The sequence below is a fragment of the Centropristis striata genome, chromosome 9, assembly GCF_030273125.1.
Source record: "Centropristis striata isolate RG_2023a ecotype Rhode Island chromosome 9, C.striata_1.0, whole genome shotgun sequence".
Classification (NCBI taxonomy): domain Eukaryota; kingdom Metazoa; phylum Chordata; class Actinopteri; order Perciformes; family Serranidae; genus Centropristis; species Centropristis striata.
This window is the reverse complement of record NC_081525.1, coordinates 3,341,934-3,363,501: the sequence shown is the minus strand read 5'-3', so window position 1 is coordinate 3,363,501 and position 21,568 is coordinate 3,341,934. Positions and strand designations below refer to the sequence as shown.

The window sequence follows — 21,568 nt, the reverse complement described above, 5'->3', positions numbered from 1 at the left end:
ATGTGAATTATTATTATTATTTTTTGCACTTAATTCACTGTAATTCAACATTCAAAACCGTTACGCAATTAATATTGTAAAAAAAAAAAAATCTATGATTTCCAATTATATTATTTTACAGATTTCAACTTCCATTTGATGGTTTATATTTGTAATGAAATTAATTACCTTTTGTGGCATTTGCAGTTAATGTAGAATAAAAAACAAGAAAAAGCCCTGTAAAATAATACAGAAAATTTCTGGAAAATATGTATTGATTTTTATTTTGTTGGGCCATTTTGTAGTGCACAGACTCGAAAATATTTTTTAAAAATCGCTTTGTCATATAATTATTGCAAAAACAACCTGAAATATCGTAATATTGTTTTAGGTCGCCCAGCCCTGTGTCCCTGACTCTGTCTCACAGATGTTTTGTGATTGTTTGTTGTTATACTTCTGATACTATTACTGCAGATATCCACATCACCATGACAACCATCAGCATCATCTGGACAACACAGTCACAAGTCACTCAAAGAGTCAGGAGATAATTCCTGAAATACACATTTATCATCATCTATTGCTGTTGTCCTGCAGCCACAGAGACCTTCTGGGGTAAAACCCTCAGTGGAGGAATAGACCCATTGTTAATATATGGAAACATCCTCTCAGTGAAAGTGTGTGTGAAGGTGTGTATGTGTGTGTTAGTGTCAGCATCAGAGAATGACAGCTTTCCTCTGTTCCAGTCCAGATTCACTCTGATCCTCTGGAGCTTCTTCTCCAATGGGAGAAAAGTGTCTGGATGTGTTGGAGACAGTGCTGTGTATTTACCACCATACAATAATATTCTCCATGATCCAGTCAGTATGTTTCCCTTCCTCTGGACAGACTCTGCTAACACACCTAGTACCCAGCTGTCAATGTCTCCAACCTGGACGTCCCAGCTGTGAGTCCCTGAGTTAAAGCCCTCAGAGCCCAGAACAGAGTAGTAACTAACAAACCTCTCTGGATTATCAGGAACCTGCTGTCGCTCTCCTCTCACTCTGGTCAGATCTTCAGACACAATGAGGTTTGGATGAGCAGTGTTTGGGTCCAGAATGACAGGACTCAAGGAGACCATGTCCTTCATCTTGTTCCAGATGTTGAAGGCCAGGTTGCCCAGGTGTTTGGCCTGGTCTATCAGAGCTCCTGAGGGCAGCTGTGGATCCTCCAGCAGGGGGCGCTGCTGGACTCTTTCCACTGCAGCCTTGTAGTTGTGCAGGAATGAGACGTGTTCAGCTCTCAGCTCGTCCTCTGTGGCTCTGATTGTGTCTGAAAGATCTGCTATCTCTCTTCTCAGAGCCTCCATCTTCTCCTTCATCATCTGACTCTTCTGCTCCTCTTCCTCCCTCAGTGCAGCCATCCTGGCCTCCTCTTCCTCTTCTAGAAACTGGTGAAGCTTCTTAAACTGCTCCTTAATCTGCGTCTCTGTGTGTCGGGCCTGGACCTGAATGTGTTCTGCTGTTTGATCAAACTTCACTTTAACTTGTTTAAAGCCCTTTAACTTCTCCTTTAAAGGCTCCAGAGTTTCCTGAAGTTGCTTCTTGTGTTGTTGTGCAGCTTCATCGATGGGTCTGAATCTGTGGTTGGAGTGTTCTTCTGAGTCTCTGCAGATGTGACACACTGGCTGCTGATGGTCCAGACAGAAGAGTTTGAGTTTCTCAGAGTGCAGACTGCAGAGAGGCTCTGAAGCTCTCTGATCTCTCTCCTGTAACAAAGCCTCACATGCGTTCTTTAAGGCAAAGTTAGGAATAAATTCCTTTGAAGATCTTTTCCTACAAACCGGACACTCTTTGGTTTCTTTGTCCTTCCACCAGCTCTGCAGACAGTCTTTACAGAAGCTGTGGTAACACGACAGAGTGACAGGATCTTTAAAGACGTCCTGACAGGCCGGACAGCAGAGTTCTTCCTCTAATCTTGACGCCATTTAGTCTCTGAGTGAAAACACAGCAGGCAGACAACTCAGCCACTCCCTGTTCTCTGAAACTTACTTTACTTTGAGTCTCTGTTCTTGTTAAACACTCGTTCAGTTTGTGGATTCAGCAGCTGGGTGAAGTATCCCAGTATTCCCAGTGTTCCCTCCTGTAAATGTCCTCTTTCAGTCGGAGAAGTGGTTTTGCTCTGCAGGTGAATCTTATCGTCTGTCTCCTGGTGTGTGTGTGTCCTGTCTCCTGGTGTGTCTCAGGTCAGCAGAATGAGGGGCGGAGCTGCATCTGCCAGCCTCACTTTACTAATTTCCATTTTGTGAATTCCCACAAAGGAGAAAACAAAGATATTGAAGAGATTTGTTCGGAGCTGAGTAACTTGACAACACTTTCATGAAAACAAATCACCTACCAAAATCATCAAATTGCTGAAATCTTTCTCCAAATGTTTATAAAAGGAAAAATTGTTGGAGCTTCTTTAATCCAGTCAGCAGGTTCAAGGACAGTGAACTTTGATTTAATGTTTTATTTTATAGAGTGTAATAAATCTTCAATAAACAGCTCTGAGGCAGCAACAACTGTCCTACATGTACGGTGAATATCAGGGTGTAAACCTACAATGATTAACTTTGGGTCCAATGTTAACTGAACTCTAAAGTTATTTAATCCGCTCTGGAAGTCTTTCACTCAAACACAGTGAGAAAGTTCAGTTTCTCCCGATAAAAGAGTGCAGGATAGTGTTAAACTCTCCAGTTTTATTGTAATAATGTGAACCACTTTCACTGATTATAAACTTTATGTTGATGTGATGAAATAGGGGGGAAAAATCTCAGAATGACTATAAAAACTGTGATTAAGGCATAAGGGTCGGGTGCAACATAAGCCGGGCAGCAGGCAAAGGCTGGTACCTGGGCGTGCTGACCCCCGGCTTCAGTGGCGGGCTCTGGGGAAGTGGAATGTCACCTCGTTGGCGGGGAAGGAGCCCAAGCTTGTGCAGGAGGTGGATCTTTACCGGCTAGATATAGCTGGGCTCCCCTCCATGCGTAGCTTGGGTTCCGGAACCTAACTCCTGGAGAGATGCTGGACTCTCTCCTTTTCCGGAGTTGCCCAGGGTGAGAGGCGCCGGGCAGGTGTGGGGATACTCACAAGCCCTCATCTGAGCGCCGCTGTGTTGGAGTTCTCCCCGAGGAACCAGAGGGTCCCCTCAATGCGAGGTCTCTGACCGGGGGGAGGCTGCTGGACAGACCTGGCAAACCCAAACGTGTAGTGAGGGTGAACTGGGAACATTTAGCGGAGGCCCCTGTCTGCAGGATCTTCAACTCACACCTCCGGAATAATTTATGCAACATCCCGGGTGAGGTTGGGGACATGGAGTATGAATGGGCCATGTTCAAAGCCTCAATTGTTGACACGGCTGGTAGGAGCTGTGGTCTGAAGGTTGTTGGTGCCTGTCGTGGCGGCAACCCAAAAACCTGCTGGTGAACACCAGCGGTTAGGGAGGCCGTCAAGCTGAAGAAGGAGGCCGAGGAATTCGGGGAGGCTATGGAGAAGGACTCTCGGTTGGCCTCAAAGAGGTTCTGGAAAACCGTTGGGCGATTCAGGAAGGGAAAGCAGGGCTTGGCCCAAGCTGTGTTCAGCGGGGGAGGAGACCTGCTGACCCATTGTCATTAGATGGTCGAAAGAGCACTTTGAGGAAGTCCTTAATCCAACCAACATGTCCAAAGTCTGAAGACTCAGGGAAAGACTCATCAGTATCCCTGGCAGAAGTCGCCGAGGTAGTCAAGCAGCTGCCTGGCAGCAAGGCGCCAGGGTTGGATGAGATTCGCCCTGAGATGCTGAAGGCTCTGGACACTGTTGGCTTGTTATGGTTGACACACCTCTTGTGTCGAGTGGAGGTCTGAGACATTGCCGGTGGAGTGGCAGACCGGGGTGATGGTTCCCATTTTTAAAAAAGGGGGCTGGAGGGTATGTTACAATTACCATGGAATCACACTGCTCAGCCTCCTCAGGAAAGTCTACTCTAGGGTGCTGGAAAGGAGGCTCCGGCCGATTGTTGAACCTCCGATTCAGGAGGAACAATGCGGCTTCTGTCCTGACCTCTGGAAGGGTCATGGGAGTTTGCTCATCCAGTCTATGTGTTTTGTAGACTTGGAGAAGCCTTACAAACTTGTTCCTCGAGGAGTCTTGTTGGGGGTACTGCGAGAATATGGGGTACCAGACTCGTTGCTACGAGCTATCAGGTCTCTATACAACCAAAGTGAGAGCTGTGCAGTGTCAGCAGTGATGCGGGCGTTGTACTGGGCCGTCTTGGTGAATAAGGAGCTGAGCCATAGGGGCTCTTCCCGCTAGAAGTGTTCCGGGCTCGTCCAACTGGTAGGAAGCCCCAGGGAAGCCCCCAGAACCCAGAACACAGTGGAAGGGTTATATCCCTTGTGGCTGGGGAGAGGGACGTCTGGAATGTCCTGCTTAACCTGCTGCCCCCGCGACCCGGCCCTCAGATAAGTGGATGAAAATGGATGGAACTACCATTTTATTGTTAATATTTGTAATCAAATTAATTTCCTTTTTTGGCATTTGTAATGAATGTAAAAAAACAACAAGAGAACCCTGTAAAATAATACAGGACATTTCTGGATTTTTTTCACAGTGTAAAACTGCTGCAGAACCCACTTTTACTCCTACTTCACCCCGCAGTACTCATCCTGTACCGCTAAGTACTGAGAGGACAGTTCTGTCAGAGTCACAGAGGAGATAAACTCACCACAGTACCCCGGAGTGCCACACACCGTCTTCATGGTCACCTGGTCATCGATGATTTTGGAGAGGCCGAAGTCGGCTGCGAGAGAGGAGAGGGTTTCTTTATTAGGACAGAATTAAAACAAAAACACAGGATTTCATTGTTTCCTGTAACTGTTGGGATGAAAAGGCGTTTTTGGCAGCGAGGTGTTTCTTCCTGTTTCTATTTAAAGAACAGTGAGGGGGTGAAGCAGCGGAGGCGAGTCTCTGAACTGAAGGAACAGAGAGGAGGCTGAACGAGAGCTGCTACCATCTGTAACTATGAGCCCGAGGACCAGCGGCCATCTGGTGGCTCCTGCTGATCCTGGGCCAGGTCCTGGACCAGGTCCTGAACCAGCGGGGGGCTCGCTGTCTGTTCTGTTTGATATTCTGTTCTCATTGTGTTCAGACTGAAAAACTCTGACAAAATTATCATTATTCAGTTCAGCTCGCATGGACGACAGAAAAAAAGGGTGAAATATGACAGATTGGATCCTCTTTTATCTCCAGGTTAATTACAGTGGTGGAAGATAACTAGTACTCCTTTTCACAAACAACACAAACCTAGTTCCTGTGAACCATCTCAGAACCTATTTTCCATAGAAAGCAATGTCATTACGTTACTGTACAAGTCTCGACTCTCGGCAAGTTTAATAACAACAATGTTGGACTCCATCGTCTCTCTACAAATGTTGCTCGACATCGTCACCAAACACGACACTTAGAACAATCTGTTCTACTCGTCTTAATCAATATGGACAGCGATTACGTTCGTATTAACACTGAACGTTAAATGTTAGACTTTGTTGCAAGCTAATGCTAGCCCCCTGTCGCTAACCCCCGAACACTAGCCTGTGTCAATCACATCTCAGTTAAACAAATTAATGATACATGTTTTAGTTGGTCTTGTTAGTCAGATAGCCCTGCCCCCAGGCCCTGACTAGGCGGTTCGTGGTTCAGGACCAGCAGAGAGTTGATGCGCTCTGGAACCAGTTTTCCTGCAGTGTGCTGGTTCTTTGGCTGTCGAAAAGCGAAGAACTAGTTCAAGATAAGGCACCAACTCTGAACCGGCCCTGGAACTGCCTTAGTCGAAAAAGGGTTTTAAGTAAATTTACCTAAGAACTTTACTTTAATATAGTAAGTTTTGAGAGACTAGTGCTGAACTTTCCATCTTGTCCCACTTTATAATTCTATTGCACAACAGTTTATTTTTTTTTCTCCTGTCACATTTTCCTCAAAACAGCACAATCATGGCTAGAAGTGTAGAGAACTCAAATAAAATTAATATTAATGAATTAATAAACAGCACGACTTCAGTTTTTCAGCATTTAGAACCACTTTGAAATAACCGAATGTTTCCTGAATCACATGAAGCTTCAGAACAGTAAACAGCAGCATCGTCTGCATACAGACGGACTTTTCTTCGTCCAGAGGAAAACTTTGAACCCCAACAAGCAGTTTCATTTCACATTTTGCTCAGTGTCCTTATATTTCACTGCAATATATAAAATCTATAAGTCCTGCAACTCTATGGAATCAGCACAATCACGGCTAGAATGTCTTTTGTGCAGAAGAACACACAATTTGCTTGGCAGCATAGTTAGGGGTGCCATTCACCCTTTGTGGGTGTTTGTTTTTACCTTATTTGCACACATTTAGCAGCCACAAAAGCCTTGCAGTCCTTTTGTATATTTGCCCCTCAGTAACTGTGAGTAATACACCAAGTGTCAGAACTATTAACAGTGAGTCACATTGGTTATGGTAACACCTTACTCACACCAGACTCCAGCTAGAAAAAGGTCAGTTTAAGGCGAGACACTACAGGCAAAATTGTCAAAACATGTCTGCTTTCAGAGTGGTGGAAAGAAAACATCCAAAACAAACATTTCTGTGTATATTTTTACTACATTTTGTAGATTTCTCGTAAATTCACTACAAATTGACATTATATTGCAGCGTGTCGTACAAATTACATTCAATATTTTATCTTCTAAAAAGATAAAGATAACACCTGCAACTAACTTCAGCAACTAACTAAAGAAACTAACTTACAACTGCAACTAACTAGTTACCGGTTTCTTACCGATCTTCAGCGGAGCGTCGAGCGACAGGTCGGCGTACAGCAGGTTCTCCGGTTTCAGGTCCCGATGCACCACGCCGTTCTCATGGAGGTACTGAAACACACAAACACGCCGTTTAAAAGCTGCTCCACGCCACGTTTTACAGCAGCATGCACAGTGTGAAGTCCTGATAGCGCCCCCTAGAGGCTGCAGTGTTGGTTAGAGAACAGGCCTTCAGGTGAGGTGAGGTGTCTCAGGTGTATGTGTGTGTGTGGGGGGGGTCTGTGGAGGATTTGGCGGGACTGACTGGCAGATGGCGTCTTCCTACAGCTCCCAGCGTCCCCTGCTGCACTTTGAATACTCATTTCCTGCCCTCAGATCAGATTGGTGTCTCAGAGTTTATTGTTTATTGTGTCATATACATGATTTTTATTGTAGATAACATGAAGATAAACTCTGGAGCAGTGCGGCCGTCCTGCTCCGAGTGAAACTGTGTGAAAATAAAACACGTCCACTTCTCGGGGTCACGACCCACAGATTGAGAAACCAGTGGAAAAAAGATGTTGATGTGTTCAGGGGCTGTAGGATGTTTCTGGCAAGTGCACACATACACACACATACACACACACACACACACACACACACACACGTGATAGTGCAAATACAACTGTACTGTAATCCTTATATATACACACACATACACAGGCGTATGTTTCTCTGCATGGTAGATGTAGGTCAGCTGTGGTCAGAGTGTGTTTATGTGTGTATGTGAGTGTGTGTGTGTGTGTGTGTGTGTGTATTAATCCTCTCTGGTTTTAATCTGTTCAGCAGCAGGATGGAAGCTGCTGTTACATAAGAGACCTGCAGCTGCTGCACGCCGCCGCCGTGTGCATCAACACTGCTGCCAGCAACACCTGCAACTAACTACAGCAACTAACTAACTACTGCAACTAACTACAGTAACTAACTACTGAAACTAACTACAGCAACTATCTAACTACTGCAACTAACTACAGCAAAACATGCAACTAACAACAGCAACTACCTGCAGTACTAACTACAGCAACTAACTAACTACAGCAACTAATTACTGAAACTAACTACAGCAACACCTGCAACTAACTACTGAAACTAGCTACAGCAACTAACTACTGAAGCTATCCAACTACTTAACTAACTACAGCAACTATGTAACTACTGAAAATAACTACTGAAACTATTTACAGCAGCTAACTAACAACAGCAACAACTAACTACTGCAACTAAATACAGCTAACTTACAACAGCAACTAACTACTGCAACTAACTACATCAACTATCTACTGCAACTAATACAGCAACTATATACAGCAACTATCTACTGCAACTAAGTGCGGCAACTAAGTACAGCAAATATATATTGCAAATAACTACAGCAACTAATTAACTACTGCTACTAACTAGCTACTGCAACTAATTACAGCAACTATCTACTGCAACTAACTAACTACTGCAACTATCTACTGCAACTAACTACAGCAACTAACTTAAGCAACTATCTACTGCAACTAACTACAGCAACTAACTTAAGCAACTATCTACTGCAACTAACTACAGCAACTATCTAGAGCAACTGACTTCTGAAACTAACTACATCAACTATTTACAGCAACTAACTATCTACTGCAACTAACTACAGTAACTATCTACTGCAACTAAGTACAGCAACTAAGTACAGCAGCAATCTACTGCAACTAACTACAGCAACTATCTACTGCAACTAAGTATAGCAACTAAGTACAGCAATCTTGTCATATCCTGTTTTATTGTGAAATATCCGGTGCAGAGGAAGTGTTTACATTAGGTCTAAAATAAAAAACAAATGTTTGTTAATAAACATGCCTGTGGGCTGTGTGTCCCCTGAGCTCGTCTCCTCAGGCAGAGCTTTGTGATTATGATGAGTGAGAGAACAGCAGCTGTGCTGACGATCATTCAGATTATTTTCATTCCTGCTGATAATAATTACACGTTACGATCATCACCGAATGATTTAATCAATTACAGTTTTCTTCCTGCTGCTTCATTGAGCCGTTTTCAGCCCAAACCAGCGCCTTGCTGCATTGAACAGCGCGGTGTCAGTGAACGCCTCGTCACATGTTGACATTTAAACAAGACTTCAGGTTTAATTACATCTGAGAAACAGGAAGTGTGTGATTCATCACTGGAGGAGGACGAACTCCTACACCGTGAAAACAAAACCTGCTGCTGAAATCAGAACGCTGCATGTTCTTAAAGGAACAGTACAACATTTGAGCCTGAAAAGCCGTGGGATTTCTATTCAGGCGACCTAGCTTAGCACAAAGACTGGAGGCAGAGGGGAACTGTTAGCCTAGCTTAGCACAAACACTGGAGGCAAAGGGGAACTGTTAGCCTAGCTTAGCACAAAGACGAAAAGTAGAGGACAGGGTTAGCCTAGCTTAGCATAAATACTGGAAGCAGAGGGAAACTATTAGCCTAGCTTAGCACACACACTGAAAGCAGAGGGAAATGTTAGCTTAGCTTAGAGCAAAGAGTGAAAGTAAAGGGAAACTTTCAGCTTAGTTTAGCACAAAGACTGAAAGTAGAGGACACTGTTAGCCTCGCTTAGCACAAAGACTGAAAGTAGAGGACACTGTTAGCCTAGTGGGAAAATGTTAGCCTAGCATCGATCAAACAGTGAAAAGAAAAGGGAAACTTTTAGCTTAGCACAATTACTGGAAACAGGATGGAACTGGTAGCCTAGCTTAGTTAAAAGACTGGAAGTAAAGAGGAAACTGTTAGCCTAGCTTAGCACAAACACTGAAGCAGAGGGAAACTGATGATTTTTACGGCACAGACATGCCCAGAAAGTTTTACATCTGAGTGAATTTGTCTATTATTTATCATTAATTAAGATCCTGAAACAGGGAGTGTGTGTGTGTGTGTGTGTGTGTGTGTGTGTGTGTGTGTGTGACGCTCCAGAGACAGAACAGAGACGGAGGAAGTGAGCTGTAATCTAATGAGCGGCATGATGGCAAACAGACACTCTGACAGTACTGGACTCTCCCGACAGTGAGAAGAGACAGTGAACGCAGCACGTCTTACCGCCACGGCCTCCAGGATCTGTTTGATGACGTGAGCGGCGTCTCTCTCGCTGTAGTAGCCTCGCTCCACGATCCTGCAGACACACGACAGGAAATAATCAGAATGTGAGACCTGAAGCAGACCACAATTATTATAATGACGTCGTTTAATGTCTCGACATAACGAGATGAACGGGGAAACAAAAAGTAATTTCCTGTCATTACTTTCAATGTGAAATAAGTATTTCAATGCACAAATGAGGGTCATAACAAAGGAGATAAAAACACATTCTCCCCCATGGTAACAAGTATTTATCGATGAAACTGGATTTCTCATGATATCGAGTCTTAAATATATATTTTAGATTAATGCAACCACAGATAAGAAGCCTGTTTATTTACATTTTCACAATTTTTAACATTTATTTTGTATATTTAATGTATTGTTAATGTTAATGTTAACGCATTAGTAATGTTGAGGTTTGGTTTTAATACTTTTACTACATTTTACTATTTTTGTTATTAACTTACAGACTTTTACTGCAGGAATATTTTTCAGTACTTTAACAGACTTTACTTATTTTAACATGACAGTAAGTGTTTTAAGTAACTTTTGCTGCCAGGCTTTTTATTGTTTTAAAAGACTTCTTTTTACATTCTTTTTTTTTTTGTTTTTTAGAAAATAAGGTTTAATATAAACGGATAGTGGCCTTAATTTTACATTCAGCATTATAATGTGCATTTTTTGTATTATTAGATCTGTCATTTAACATTCAGGACTATTGAGTAATCAAATAATACTGTAAAAAAATCAGTAATGTCCAATTATATTAATTTACAGATTCCATTTTATATGGAATATATTATATGTTTATATTTGCAATTATATTATCCTGCTGCCCCCGCGACCCGGCCCCGGATAAGCGGACGAGAATGGATAGATGGATGTTTATATTTGCAACAAAAGTAATTTACTTTTTTATGGCGTTTGCACTGAATGTAGAAAAAACTGAAATAAATATAATTTTATATAATTAATACATTATATAAGCGCATTTCTGAAAAATATGAAAATATAATACTTTTACAGTGTATTTGTGAATATCCAGTCTGAGTTTTCAACAGTTTTTATCTGAATTAATTAGTTTTAAAATGCTTTAAGGAGACCGTGTTGATGTTTTTTGGTGTTTCAGTGAATGCAAGAGATTCTGTGGATATGAGGCGTTTACAGCTGCAGCTCTGAAGGTGTTAACATCTGGATTGACCTGACAGCAGAGAGGAGTGTGTCACTAACAGTTAGTCAGAGAAGCAGCAGAGACGTCAGGCGGTTAGTGAGTTAATGTTTCTCTAACGTGATAAATGTGAAGAACGAGCGGCGCCGTCAGTCTGCTGCACCACAGGAAGTCATCGTCATAGGAACTGTGGGGTTTTCTGTCTTCATGCTCTTATTTTGAAATTCTAAAGTCCCCCAATACACATGCTACATGCATTATCACAAGTTTATGACATTTTATACAAAAAATCAAGAAAATAATTGATGGATTCATTGATAATGGAATAAAAATAATTTGCAGCCCTAATGTTTTAATTATACTCTGTTTTTTTTATTTTTATGGTGAAATTCCTGCCATGAAAATATATGTAATCAATCAAAATTCCACAAACAAGCAAATTTGCAAAACAAAAACCTAACTTTACTGTCTTCATATTTAAAATATGCACAAACTAGAAAAGCTGTGAAAACTTTGTGAGGACTTTGAGTTTTTTGCCTTTTATTATTATTATTTTTATCTACCTTTAACTTCATTTTTTATAACTGTCGTTTGAAACCTATTGTATGTTTGTACTCTGTAAAGAAACTTAATTAGAAATCAAAAACTCATCTCTTCCTGAATCTGTTTCAAATTAAAAGTCCTGGATCCTTTCATCAGACAGAATCCCTTCATTTTATAAGGCGGCCTTTTATTTTGAAACATTTTCACGGTTCAAATGTTCCAAATGTATCTACTGTTGCTATGGTTACTACTCTGTAACTTCAGTACTGCAGTAAAAGTACTAAAAGTCCTTCATTCAAAACTTACTGAAGTAAAAGTACAAAAGTATCAAAATGTACTTAAAGTATCAAAAGTAAAAGTACTCGTTATGCAGAATGTTTGTTATATTCTAAATATATTATTATTATTATTATTGTTATTATTATTTATGCATTTTTAGGAGCAGCATTATTCTGTCGTCAAGGTAGAGCTACTTAATATACTGTTATGTGCTTTAATCTATTAAAAAAATTGTTTGTAGTTTGTTATTTACATTAAGACAATATTTTTTTGCATTACAAGTTTTTAAAAAAATTGTATGTGTAGATATGCAAATGAGGTGTGAACTTATTAAATATGCAGTAATTTGCAGTCATAAATCTGAACATTGGATAAAATAAATTTCAGAGTCATTATTTTATGTTGTCGATATATTAGATTAAAAGGTTTTTTACAGAAAGAAAATTAGGATATCTTAATTTATTATTTCATAAATCAGAAAATACAGTCGAAAGCCATAAAATCACATTTTAGGCACAAAATGTTATAAATAATAAATCAGGGTATGAATAACTGAATGTAGTTAGGAATAAAACTGGTCAGTTTGATGTCTGTAAGATGAGAAAATGAGAAAAAAACAGTTTTAAGATTTCATACATTGGAAATGGAAATTACTGTTTGAAGACTAATTATTGACTCTAATTCATATATAAACTTTCTATTGAAGGTTTAGACGCTCGCGGTACAACACGCTGCAATACAACGAGAACTTTTAGTGAATTTATAGTCAAATAAACACACAAATGTTTGTTTAATGGGAGAAAAATAGCCCCAAAACAATGTTTCCTGTAGTGTCTCTCCTTAAACGGACCTTTTTCCAGCTGGAGTCTGGCGGTGAGTAAGATGTTACCATAACCAGTGTGACTCACTGATAATAGTTCTGACATCTGCAGTATTATTCACAGTTCTTGAGGGGCAAATTCACAAAAGGACTGCAAGGCTTCTGTGGCTGCTAAACGTGTGCAAATAAGGTAAAAACAAACCATGTACGTGGAGCTGCAGTGACGTGTTACGGGAGAAAAAAATAGCTCAAAACCTCAAAGATTTTCACTTCAGACGGAAGGAAATGTAGTTATTTATCATGGAGGTTTTATACCAGACAGCAGGAGTTTATCCAGCCTGGGGTTTATAAATAAGGGAACATGATAATACAGGTGCATCTCAATAAATTAGAATATCATAGAAAAGTTTATTTATGTCAGAAATTCAATTCAAAAATGTGGAAATAACACATTATATACATCTATACATGATATAGATCCATTACGCACAGAATGAAACATTTCATGTCTTCATTTATTTAATTTCTTCTAAATATAATGATTATGGCTTACATTTAATAGCGGTTTGTGCCACAGTGTCCTAAACAACAGCAGTAGTTATTAGCAAAATTATTTTTTATGTTTCTGTAATGGTTAATACAGCTACAGATGTAAAATTACCAAAAAAAGACACAAAAATTACACAAAAAGACATAAAACTACCCCCCAAAAACCCATACAATGACCAAAAAGTGGCACAAAATGAACATAAACATTTGAATATTACAAAAGACCAATTTTAAAAAGTATGTTTAATAAGTAAATGTTGTCCTCTGAAAGTATGTCCATCTATATGACTCAATACTTGGTTGGAGCTGTTTGACTTGAACTACTGGAAATGGACTTTTCCATCATATTCTAATTTATTGAGATGCACCTGTAGTATGTTATAATTATTTTTTTTAGTTTCTGTAATGGTTAATACAGCAGTATGTAGAAGCTCTTTATCTGAAATGAAGAAAAAAAAAGAAGAAAAACAAACCAAAAAGTGACTAAAAAAAGGATATAAAAGACTAAAAAAAAGACACAAAATGACCAACCGAGATGTAAAATGACCAAATAAAAGCCATAAATAAACAAAAAAGACACAAAAGACACAAAAATTACAAAAAAAGGACATAAAACTACCTAAAAAAAGCACAAAATTAACAAAAAATGTGAAAAGTATGTTGCTGTTTGACTTGAATTACTGGAAATGGACTTTCCATCATATTGTAATGTATTGAGATTCACCTGTATGTGTCATTTATGAACCGTACCTGTCGAACAGCTCTCCTCCCGTCACCAGCTCCAGGACCAGAGCGATGTCCGTGTCCGTCTCAAAGATCTCCTTCAGCTGGATCTGACAGGAAACAGACACACAGGACGTCTGGGTCAATAATCACATCTGGGGAGGTTTGTTAACAATCAGCTGATCAGTTTCCTCTCAGAGCATCACTCAGGTAAAGGTGCTCTGTCATGACTCAGCATTTCTGCAGAAATATAAAATATGTTCCAGCTGATCCAGAACATCAAAACACATCTGATTCATGTGTTGAAGGCTCTGGCTCGGTTCCTCTGCTCATTATTTACTTATTTTTAGTTACTAAATGAATGAAAATGTTTAGGATCTGATTTAAATCTGCCTGGTAACCAAACCTCTTCTGTCTGTTTCACTGTAACTTTCAATTATTCACATTTTATAAAACATATGAAGATAAATAACTGAGCATGTTTACAGATGAAGGTTAAAATCAGTCTAGTTATAAGAAAAACGTTACACTATCCTAATCCCTCAGTGTTACAGTGATGTCTCTGATTGGTGGAGCTCGTTGTTACCATGGATACCATTGAATAAGGTGAATTATATTCATTTTACAGTTAATAATCATTAAATTAACAGTTATTACCGTCAGTTTGAGCGGTGAGGTGAGAATCATACTTACGATGTTCGGGTGGGACAGACGCAGCAGGACGCCGATCTCTGTACGAACTATTTTCTTGTCGATCTGCGAACAGAAAAAACAACAAAAGGCTGAATAAGCTGATCGGACTCTGACAGGAAGTTAGCCTAGCTTAGCACAGAGGCTAGATGTACAGCTCCAGTTAGCTTAGAGTTAGCCTTTAGGTCCTGATAGCTTAGAGTTAGCTTTTAGGTCCAACTAGCTTAGAGTTAGCCTTTAGGTCCAGTAGCTTAGAGTTAGCGTTTTGGCCCATTAGCTTAGAGTTAGTATTTAGGCCTATTAGCTTAGAATTAGCCTTTGGGGCTATTCGTTTAGAGTTAGCCTTTAGGTCCAATTAGCTTAGAGTAAGCCTTTAGGCCTATTAGCTTATAGTTAGCCTTTGGGCCTATTAGCTTATAGTTAGCCTTTAAGCCCATTACCTTAGAGTTAGCCTTTAGGTTCTATTAGCTTAGAGTTAGGTTAACATCTAGGTAATGTTAGGTGATATTTAGCTTCTTTATCTTGACCCCTTAGCTTGTTAGTGAATTAGACAGAGTTAAAGTTGTTGAAAGGAGGATTTTTCTCTTTGTGCTAAGCTAGGCTAACAGTTCCCCCTGCTTCCAGTCATTGTGCTAAGCTAGGCTAACAGTTCCCCCTGCTTCCAGTTATTGTGCTAAGCTAGGCTAACAGTTCCCCCTGCTTCCAGTCATTGTGCTAAGCTAGGCTAACAGTTCCCCCTGCTTCCAGTCATTGTGCTAAGCTAGGCTAACAGTTCCCCCTGCTTCCAGTCATTGTGCTAAGCTAGGCTAACAGTTCCCCCTGCTTCCAGTCATTGTGCTAAGCTAGGCTAATAGTTCCCCCTGCTTCCAGTCATTGTGCTAAGCTAGGCTAATAGTTCCCCTTGCTTCCAGTCATTGTGCTAAGCTAGGCTAATAGTTCCCCTTGCTTCCAGTCATTGTGCTAAGCTAGGCTAACCTTGTTCTGACACTGACCGTTTTCTTGAGGACTTTGAGGGCGTAGGGTTTCTGAGTCTGCTTCTCCTCACAGCGATACACGATGGACGTCGCTCCTCTGGAACAAAACAAAACAACAAAACATTAACACAACGTCAGAATCAGAACAAGAGGAAAAGGAAACCTGAAGGAGAAGACTGACGATGTTCTGTGCAACCGATTTTATTTTAAGGAAAATGTAAATTTAAAGTAAAATTTAAGATGAAGGAGCTTTACTGTAACAGTATCAGTTCTTTTACTGCAGTGAAGGATCTGAGAACTTCTTCTGTCAGAAAGAACAAACATGTTTCTGTGAGAAAAAGTCGATTCGACATGATGCGAAAATTCACTGAAATAAGACCCTGTGTGTTTGTGTGTGTGTGTGTGTGTGTGTGTAGGGGGGGATCTGTTATTTTTGCCGGGACAGATGGAGGAAACAGATCCATCTGAAAAGCTACCACACACACACACACACAGCCCTGGCCGGTCTCCATGGCAACAGGACACCTGGTAACGGAGCTGGTGGTGGCCTGCTCACAGGTTTCTGAATTCACTGCTGACATCATTTTAATGTTTCCACGGAGCCTCAAGTGTTGTTGTTGTTTACACAAATAAGACGTGTAAACACACACACACACACACACACACACACACACACAGCAGTGAGGTCACTTTCACACCTGCAGATTTTTGTTGTTATTGACGTTTCTACAGGAAGTCGTTCAGACTGACAGCGAGCTCACTGATTGGACGGATCTGGTGATGTCACACTGGCCACTTTATTAGGTACACCTGATCAGTACATATTTTTTAAGCATTAAACTAAATCATATGACTGTATTGTAATGAAACATGTCAGTGCTGGTGCTAATATTAACATTTCTTGCCAAATATATATTTTTTTTAAATGTGGTTTGAAAAAAAATGTCCCAGTTACACTTTAATCAAGGCAACGGAGCGTTTTATTTGGTCACATTTTAGTGGCGTCATGAGTCAGAATCTTCATAAAGTGACTTTTTGTACCGTCCGAAGCCCTATTTCTCTCCTAAACTTTCTAGATCTCTTTGGATTTTAACTCTATATTTAAACATGATGAAGGATTTGAGTCCTGAGTCATTAGAATTTGAACATCAAACTGCTTTATTCAGTGTTTTTACTGGTTTTAATCAGCAGGTAGGTTTGGTTTGGAGAGGAGGAGAGTTCTGATGAGAATACGGAGCTGTAGTTCTTGAGTCAGGCCTCTGTTAAGACCATTATTTTGAAATCTTGCACTTGTCTTGGACTTGGGCTTGACTTTCTGATTCTACCAACACCAGATTAGTTTTATAGACGAAAGATGAATCAAGTTCATTGATTTCTGTCCATTCTAACTCCTGAATCACTATATTAGCAGTGGAAAGACACTATTGCACATTATGGTCTTGAAAGGGACTCGATTTGCTCTTGACTTGGACGCGACTGGATCTGGTCTTGTACTTGACTTGGACTTGATTAACTCTGTCTTTAATGTCGTCCTGCCTGAACGTCTGGATGTGAAGTTATCAGAGAAACAAGCTGAGAAACATCAGCAGCTCCTCCAGGAGGTCCTGATCCACCAAACTGCATCAGAGAAACACTGAATTTGAACATCAAACTGCTTTATTCAGTGTTTCTACTGGTTTTATTCAGCAGCTCTGTGTGTTTTAGAGAGCAGGAGACCTCGCAGGAGAATTCTGCTGCTGAAGGAATCCAGATGAGTCGAAACTGTGACGATGCTTCTTTTTAGTTTTTTAATTGAGGGACCTCTTAGTGGCAGACATTTACAGTTTGCAAATTTAAAGCTACTAGAGATTTCTGTCTGTAGTTGAGGTGATTTTAATCATGTGGCTCATTTTTTACTGACGAAATTTAACCCCTCGGGAGTCCATGAAAGCGTCTTCTTCATGACTGTAAAACCTTCAGCAGCTCTAAAGTTCTGCCTTCAGACTCCATGAGGCCAGTTTGTGTTTGATGATGAGTGGATAAATAAAACCAGAGATAATCTCAAATATATTTAGTGTAAAAATATAAAACTACAGTCTTGGAAAAAAATATTAGACCATTGTTTTCTCTTCAATTTCTTGTTCATCGTAATGCCTGATAATGATTATTATCAATAAAACCATGTTAAATGTCTAGATATCAGCTCTTAAATTAAACTCTTATGAGCCATTTTTGTTGTTATTATTATATTTGTCCAAACAAATGTACCTTTAGTTGTACCAGGCATTAAAATGAATTTACCTCTGAGATGTTGAAAGTAAAGTAAAAGTATTGTAATAATCTTGATTTTCAAAAATTAATTTTATGTTTTTTGCTGTTTTTTTTGGGTTCAAAATGAAAACATGATACCATTAAACACTTTAGTGAAAGTGGTTTATACAGGCAGAATGTGAAAGTGTTCAAAAAAAAAAAAATGTTAAGCTTAACTAACTTTCTTAATGCTAAATATTTCTATTAGCTGTGTTAACATGTAATGTTGTTTTGAACTTAATTTAATTGAGGATTTAATTGACTTTTGGTTGTAAACGTTGTAAACCTTGGTGACGTTTTCCACCAGAGAGATTTTTATTTCAGCTATTTTTCAGGCTCTTTGATATTTTATTTATTTATTTATTTATAGAATGCTAAAAACATGCTAGCTGCTCTGTAACATCTCCTCCTGTAGCCTACATCTTATTTTGAGTCTCCTTGTTCTCCGTCTGTCTTTATAACTCTGAAACAGGAACACAACAAATGATGAAGATGACTAACTTTCACTCCTGACACCTAAAAAGAGACGGAAACCGTCTGATGTTACTATTTTTAAGTTACATAACAAGAATCATAAACAGCATCAGTGTGGTCGGTCGGCTTGGTTCCATCTTAAAAGTCTTTAAATAAATACTTTATGAACCCTAAACACAGGAAATGAACCAGATAAATTAATATTAAACTCCACGTCAGCATCAAGAGGCAACAGCCCAGTGGAACTAATGTATAAATGTCTTTAACCTGCATTCTGTCTGACGTCCAGCAGGGGGCGACTCTACAGGCTGCAGAGAGAGTCCGACTGTATAGAAGTCTATGAGAAAATAATATCTGACCTCAGTAAACATTCTCATAATCAGCTAAATGACTAGGGCTGGGCGATATATCAATATAAAAAATATATTGATATAAAAGATATATCGTATATTTTTAAATGTGATATGGAATTAGACCATATCGTATATATCGATATAGTTCAATAATTTTTCTTTCTTTATGTATAAATGCTGCCCTTACTAGGGTTTGTCATATTTAGTTCTTTTGTAATGTTCGTTATTCTTTTATCATATAAATATATTTATTTCAGAAAAAGATTGGCCTATTTTTATTGCATATGCTATTTTTATTTAAGATTTTTTTTTATTTAAATGTGCACTTTATGGAGCTTTGACTTTTAAAAAAGGTACTCCTGTTGTTATACAGTATTTATGTTCACTTAAATAAACGGTTTCAATAAAACTACTTGTGACATGTCTTATTTGACTTTTTTATTTTGACATTTGACTGAACATTTGCTCTCATTTTGCGTTAAAAATATCAGGATATACATCGTATATGGATATTCAACCTAAATATATCAGGATATGACTTTTGGTCCATATCGCCCAGCCCTAGTAACGACTAGAGGGTAAAGTGTTGGAGGCGGGGCTCTGTTCATTCCTATGAAAGCTGCTCAGTAAAAGTTCTTCTTCGTTGTATAAAAATCCCGGATGGATCTCCTGCAGCTCTTCTATAAAAGGATTTTAATCTTTTGTCTCTTCTAGACTTTCCAAATGTTCTCGGACCAAACGGATCGTCACGAGACGTTTCACCATTTCACCGCCACGTCACCACAAACCAACGGGTGAGAACGTGTTGAGACATTTTCAAACCAGATAATTGTGATATTTATGTTTAGATTTGGTAAGAAATGTGAATATTAAAACCAGCAATGACATGTTTCATCTCAGTACACTGATATCAAGTTTAAAGTTTGCCACTTTAAGACTCTTACAGCTGATAAACACGACATTCGGCGCCTCTTTGTTAACTCGGTTAGACTTTCTATAACATCCACTAGCGAGCTGTTAATTTGGTGTTTTTAAGACCGGGGGCGGAGCCAGAAGTCATAAAGACTTGGTGCTTAGCCCGGACCTGTCAGGGTCTGGGGACAGGCTGTCTCTATTTATGTAATAAGCACTATTTTTTAAAGCCATTTGTCAGATTCTCAGTGAATATTTGTCACGTGACCGTTGGTCTCAGCAGAATCAATCATGTCTTCAGTGTCTCTGAGGAGAATTTAATGTTTTTAACAGGATCTGGTTTATTTTAAATGACACATGGAGAATAAAGAGATTCTGACACAAATATCAACATTTAACACAAGTTTTAGTCATTTATTCTAACAATGTCTTGATCTGTTCAAAGATCGTCGGTAAACCAGACGATAACGCTTGTTTTTACACTTAAAACTGTATATTTTTGATTGATTTTTTAAAGAAAACATACTTTTTAGCCCAGTAGCGATATAAACACCTCTACTGCTACTGGATCTGAACCTGGACCTCTGAGAAACTCCCACAATGCCCGGCGTCACGTCACGCCAATGACGTTCATCTGAGATCTTTTTTAGTCTGTTTTCATGTAAAATAATTATTTAATTGATGATTTAATGGGACAGAATGAGACTTCTGCACCAGACCCGCCCATCACAACAACCAGGCTGCTGGTTTGAACTGGAACTGGACCAGCTGGTTCCAGTCCAGAAGGTGTGGTCCACTACAGACCACCAGAGATCCTCCAGGACCGGAGGAGGATCACATGGACCCGTCTTGGTGGGTTACTGATCCAAAGAGGGGTCCATGTGAGCTCGTCTCCCTGCGCCCCCCCAATGACGAGGTCCAGACCTGCCCAGCTCCGAGCTCAGGGTGTAGAACTCCTCCACCGCCCCGTCCCGCCTCGACCCGTCCACCCAGAACTCCACCGGCGCAGAACCAGGCCGGGACGTTGGCATGTTGACGCCTTGGGACTCCCTCAAAACCAGGACCGAGACAGGACCGAGTCCAAGACGAGTCCACACCAGGGACCGGGACCAGTTCAGACCGGGTCAGACGTGTCCCCGAACGGATCCAGGAGCAGAGTAATCCAGATCAGATCTCAGATTTAAATCCAGCTCTGTAAAACCCAGATTAGAGGAGCAGAGGGGGGATGATTCATGATCCTGATGGGCTTTAATCCAGACCAGCAGGAGGAGGAGGAGGAGGAGGAGGAGGAGGAGGATCCGCCTGCTCCCTCCAACTCTCAATCAGGACCGTTTATCTCAGAAAACTGAAAAAGGAAAATATGTTAAATCCTCAGAGACACACTCGACTCCTCAGTCCAGACTGGAGCAGGAACCGGGACCCAGACGCACCAGGTCCAGATGTGTCGCAGCTTCCATCGGGCCTTAAACCCTCTCAGATGTCGGATCAGCTCAGTCCATCACCAGCATCCCGGGTTTTAGTCGTAGTTCCGTGTTTTTACCGGCAGAAACGCTCCGTCCGTCCCTCCGGAGCCGCAGCCTCCCGGCGGAGATCCAGCAACACCGGAGCCCGGGGGCCTTTTCACCGGGAGACGGGCAGCGAAACCCGGACTGGCTGGGTGCGGGATGTCGGTGGTCGGTGCTCGGAGGGCTGGTTGGTTCCCGGGCAGGGCAGCTCCAGATGTCCGCTGGATCCGCAGAGAGAGATGCTGCTGCTGTAATCTCACAGCCCCGCCCCCTTGTCCCCGCGCCGACCAATCACAGCCCCGCAGGAGAGCCGAGCCGCGCTGTGATTGGACGGCCCGCCCGTCACTCTCCGGAGCCTCTGTCAGCA

General features: G+C 40.7%; 2 protein-coding genes across 2 annotated transcripts in view; both read right to left on the bottom strand.

Moving 5' to 3' along the window:
- The window catches only part of si:ch73-60h1.1 (calcium/calmodulin-dependent protein kinase type IV), a 48,007-nt gene extending 26,708 nt beyond the window's left edge, over positions 1–21,299 (bottom strand). Inside the window, exons 1-7 of the mRNA XM_059341817.1 lie at positions 20,621–21,299; positions 15,687–15,765; positions 14,698–14,760; positions 14,032–14,114; positions 9,881–9,953; positions 6,802–6,892; positions 4,705–4,779 (exon numbers count right to left, since the gene is read on the bottom strand). Coding sequence (XP_059197800.1) covers positions 4,705–4,779; positions 6,802–6,892; positions 9,881–9,953; positions 14,032–14,114; positions 14,698–14,760; positions 15,687–15,765; positions 20,621–20,727 — 571 coding nt within the window. The 5' untranslated portion in view covers positions 20,728–21,299. The remainder of the gene's footprint in view (positions 1–4,704; positions 4,780–6,801; positions 6,893–9,880; positions 9,954–14,031; positions 14,115–14,697; positions 14,761–15,686; positions 15,766–20,620) is intronic.
- Positions 376–2,007, bottom strand: LOC131978244 (nuclear factor 7, brain-like). The gene has a single exon (XM_059341819.1). The coding sequence runs from the start codon at positions 1,943–1,945 to the stop codon at positions 557–559; it is 1,389 nt and encodes a 462-aa protein (XP_059197802.1). The 5' UTR covers positions 1,946–2,007; the 3' UTR covers positions 376–556.
- Positions 21,300–21,568: the final 269 nt, after the last annotated feature.

Bases quoted from the DNA above. Each gene is read 5' to 3' on its own strand.
- LOC131978244 (XM_059341819.1), bottom strand. From the start codon at position 1,945: ATGGCGTCAAGATTAGAGGAAGAACTCTGCTGTCCGGCCTGTCAGGAC.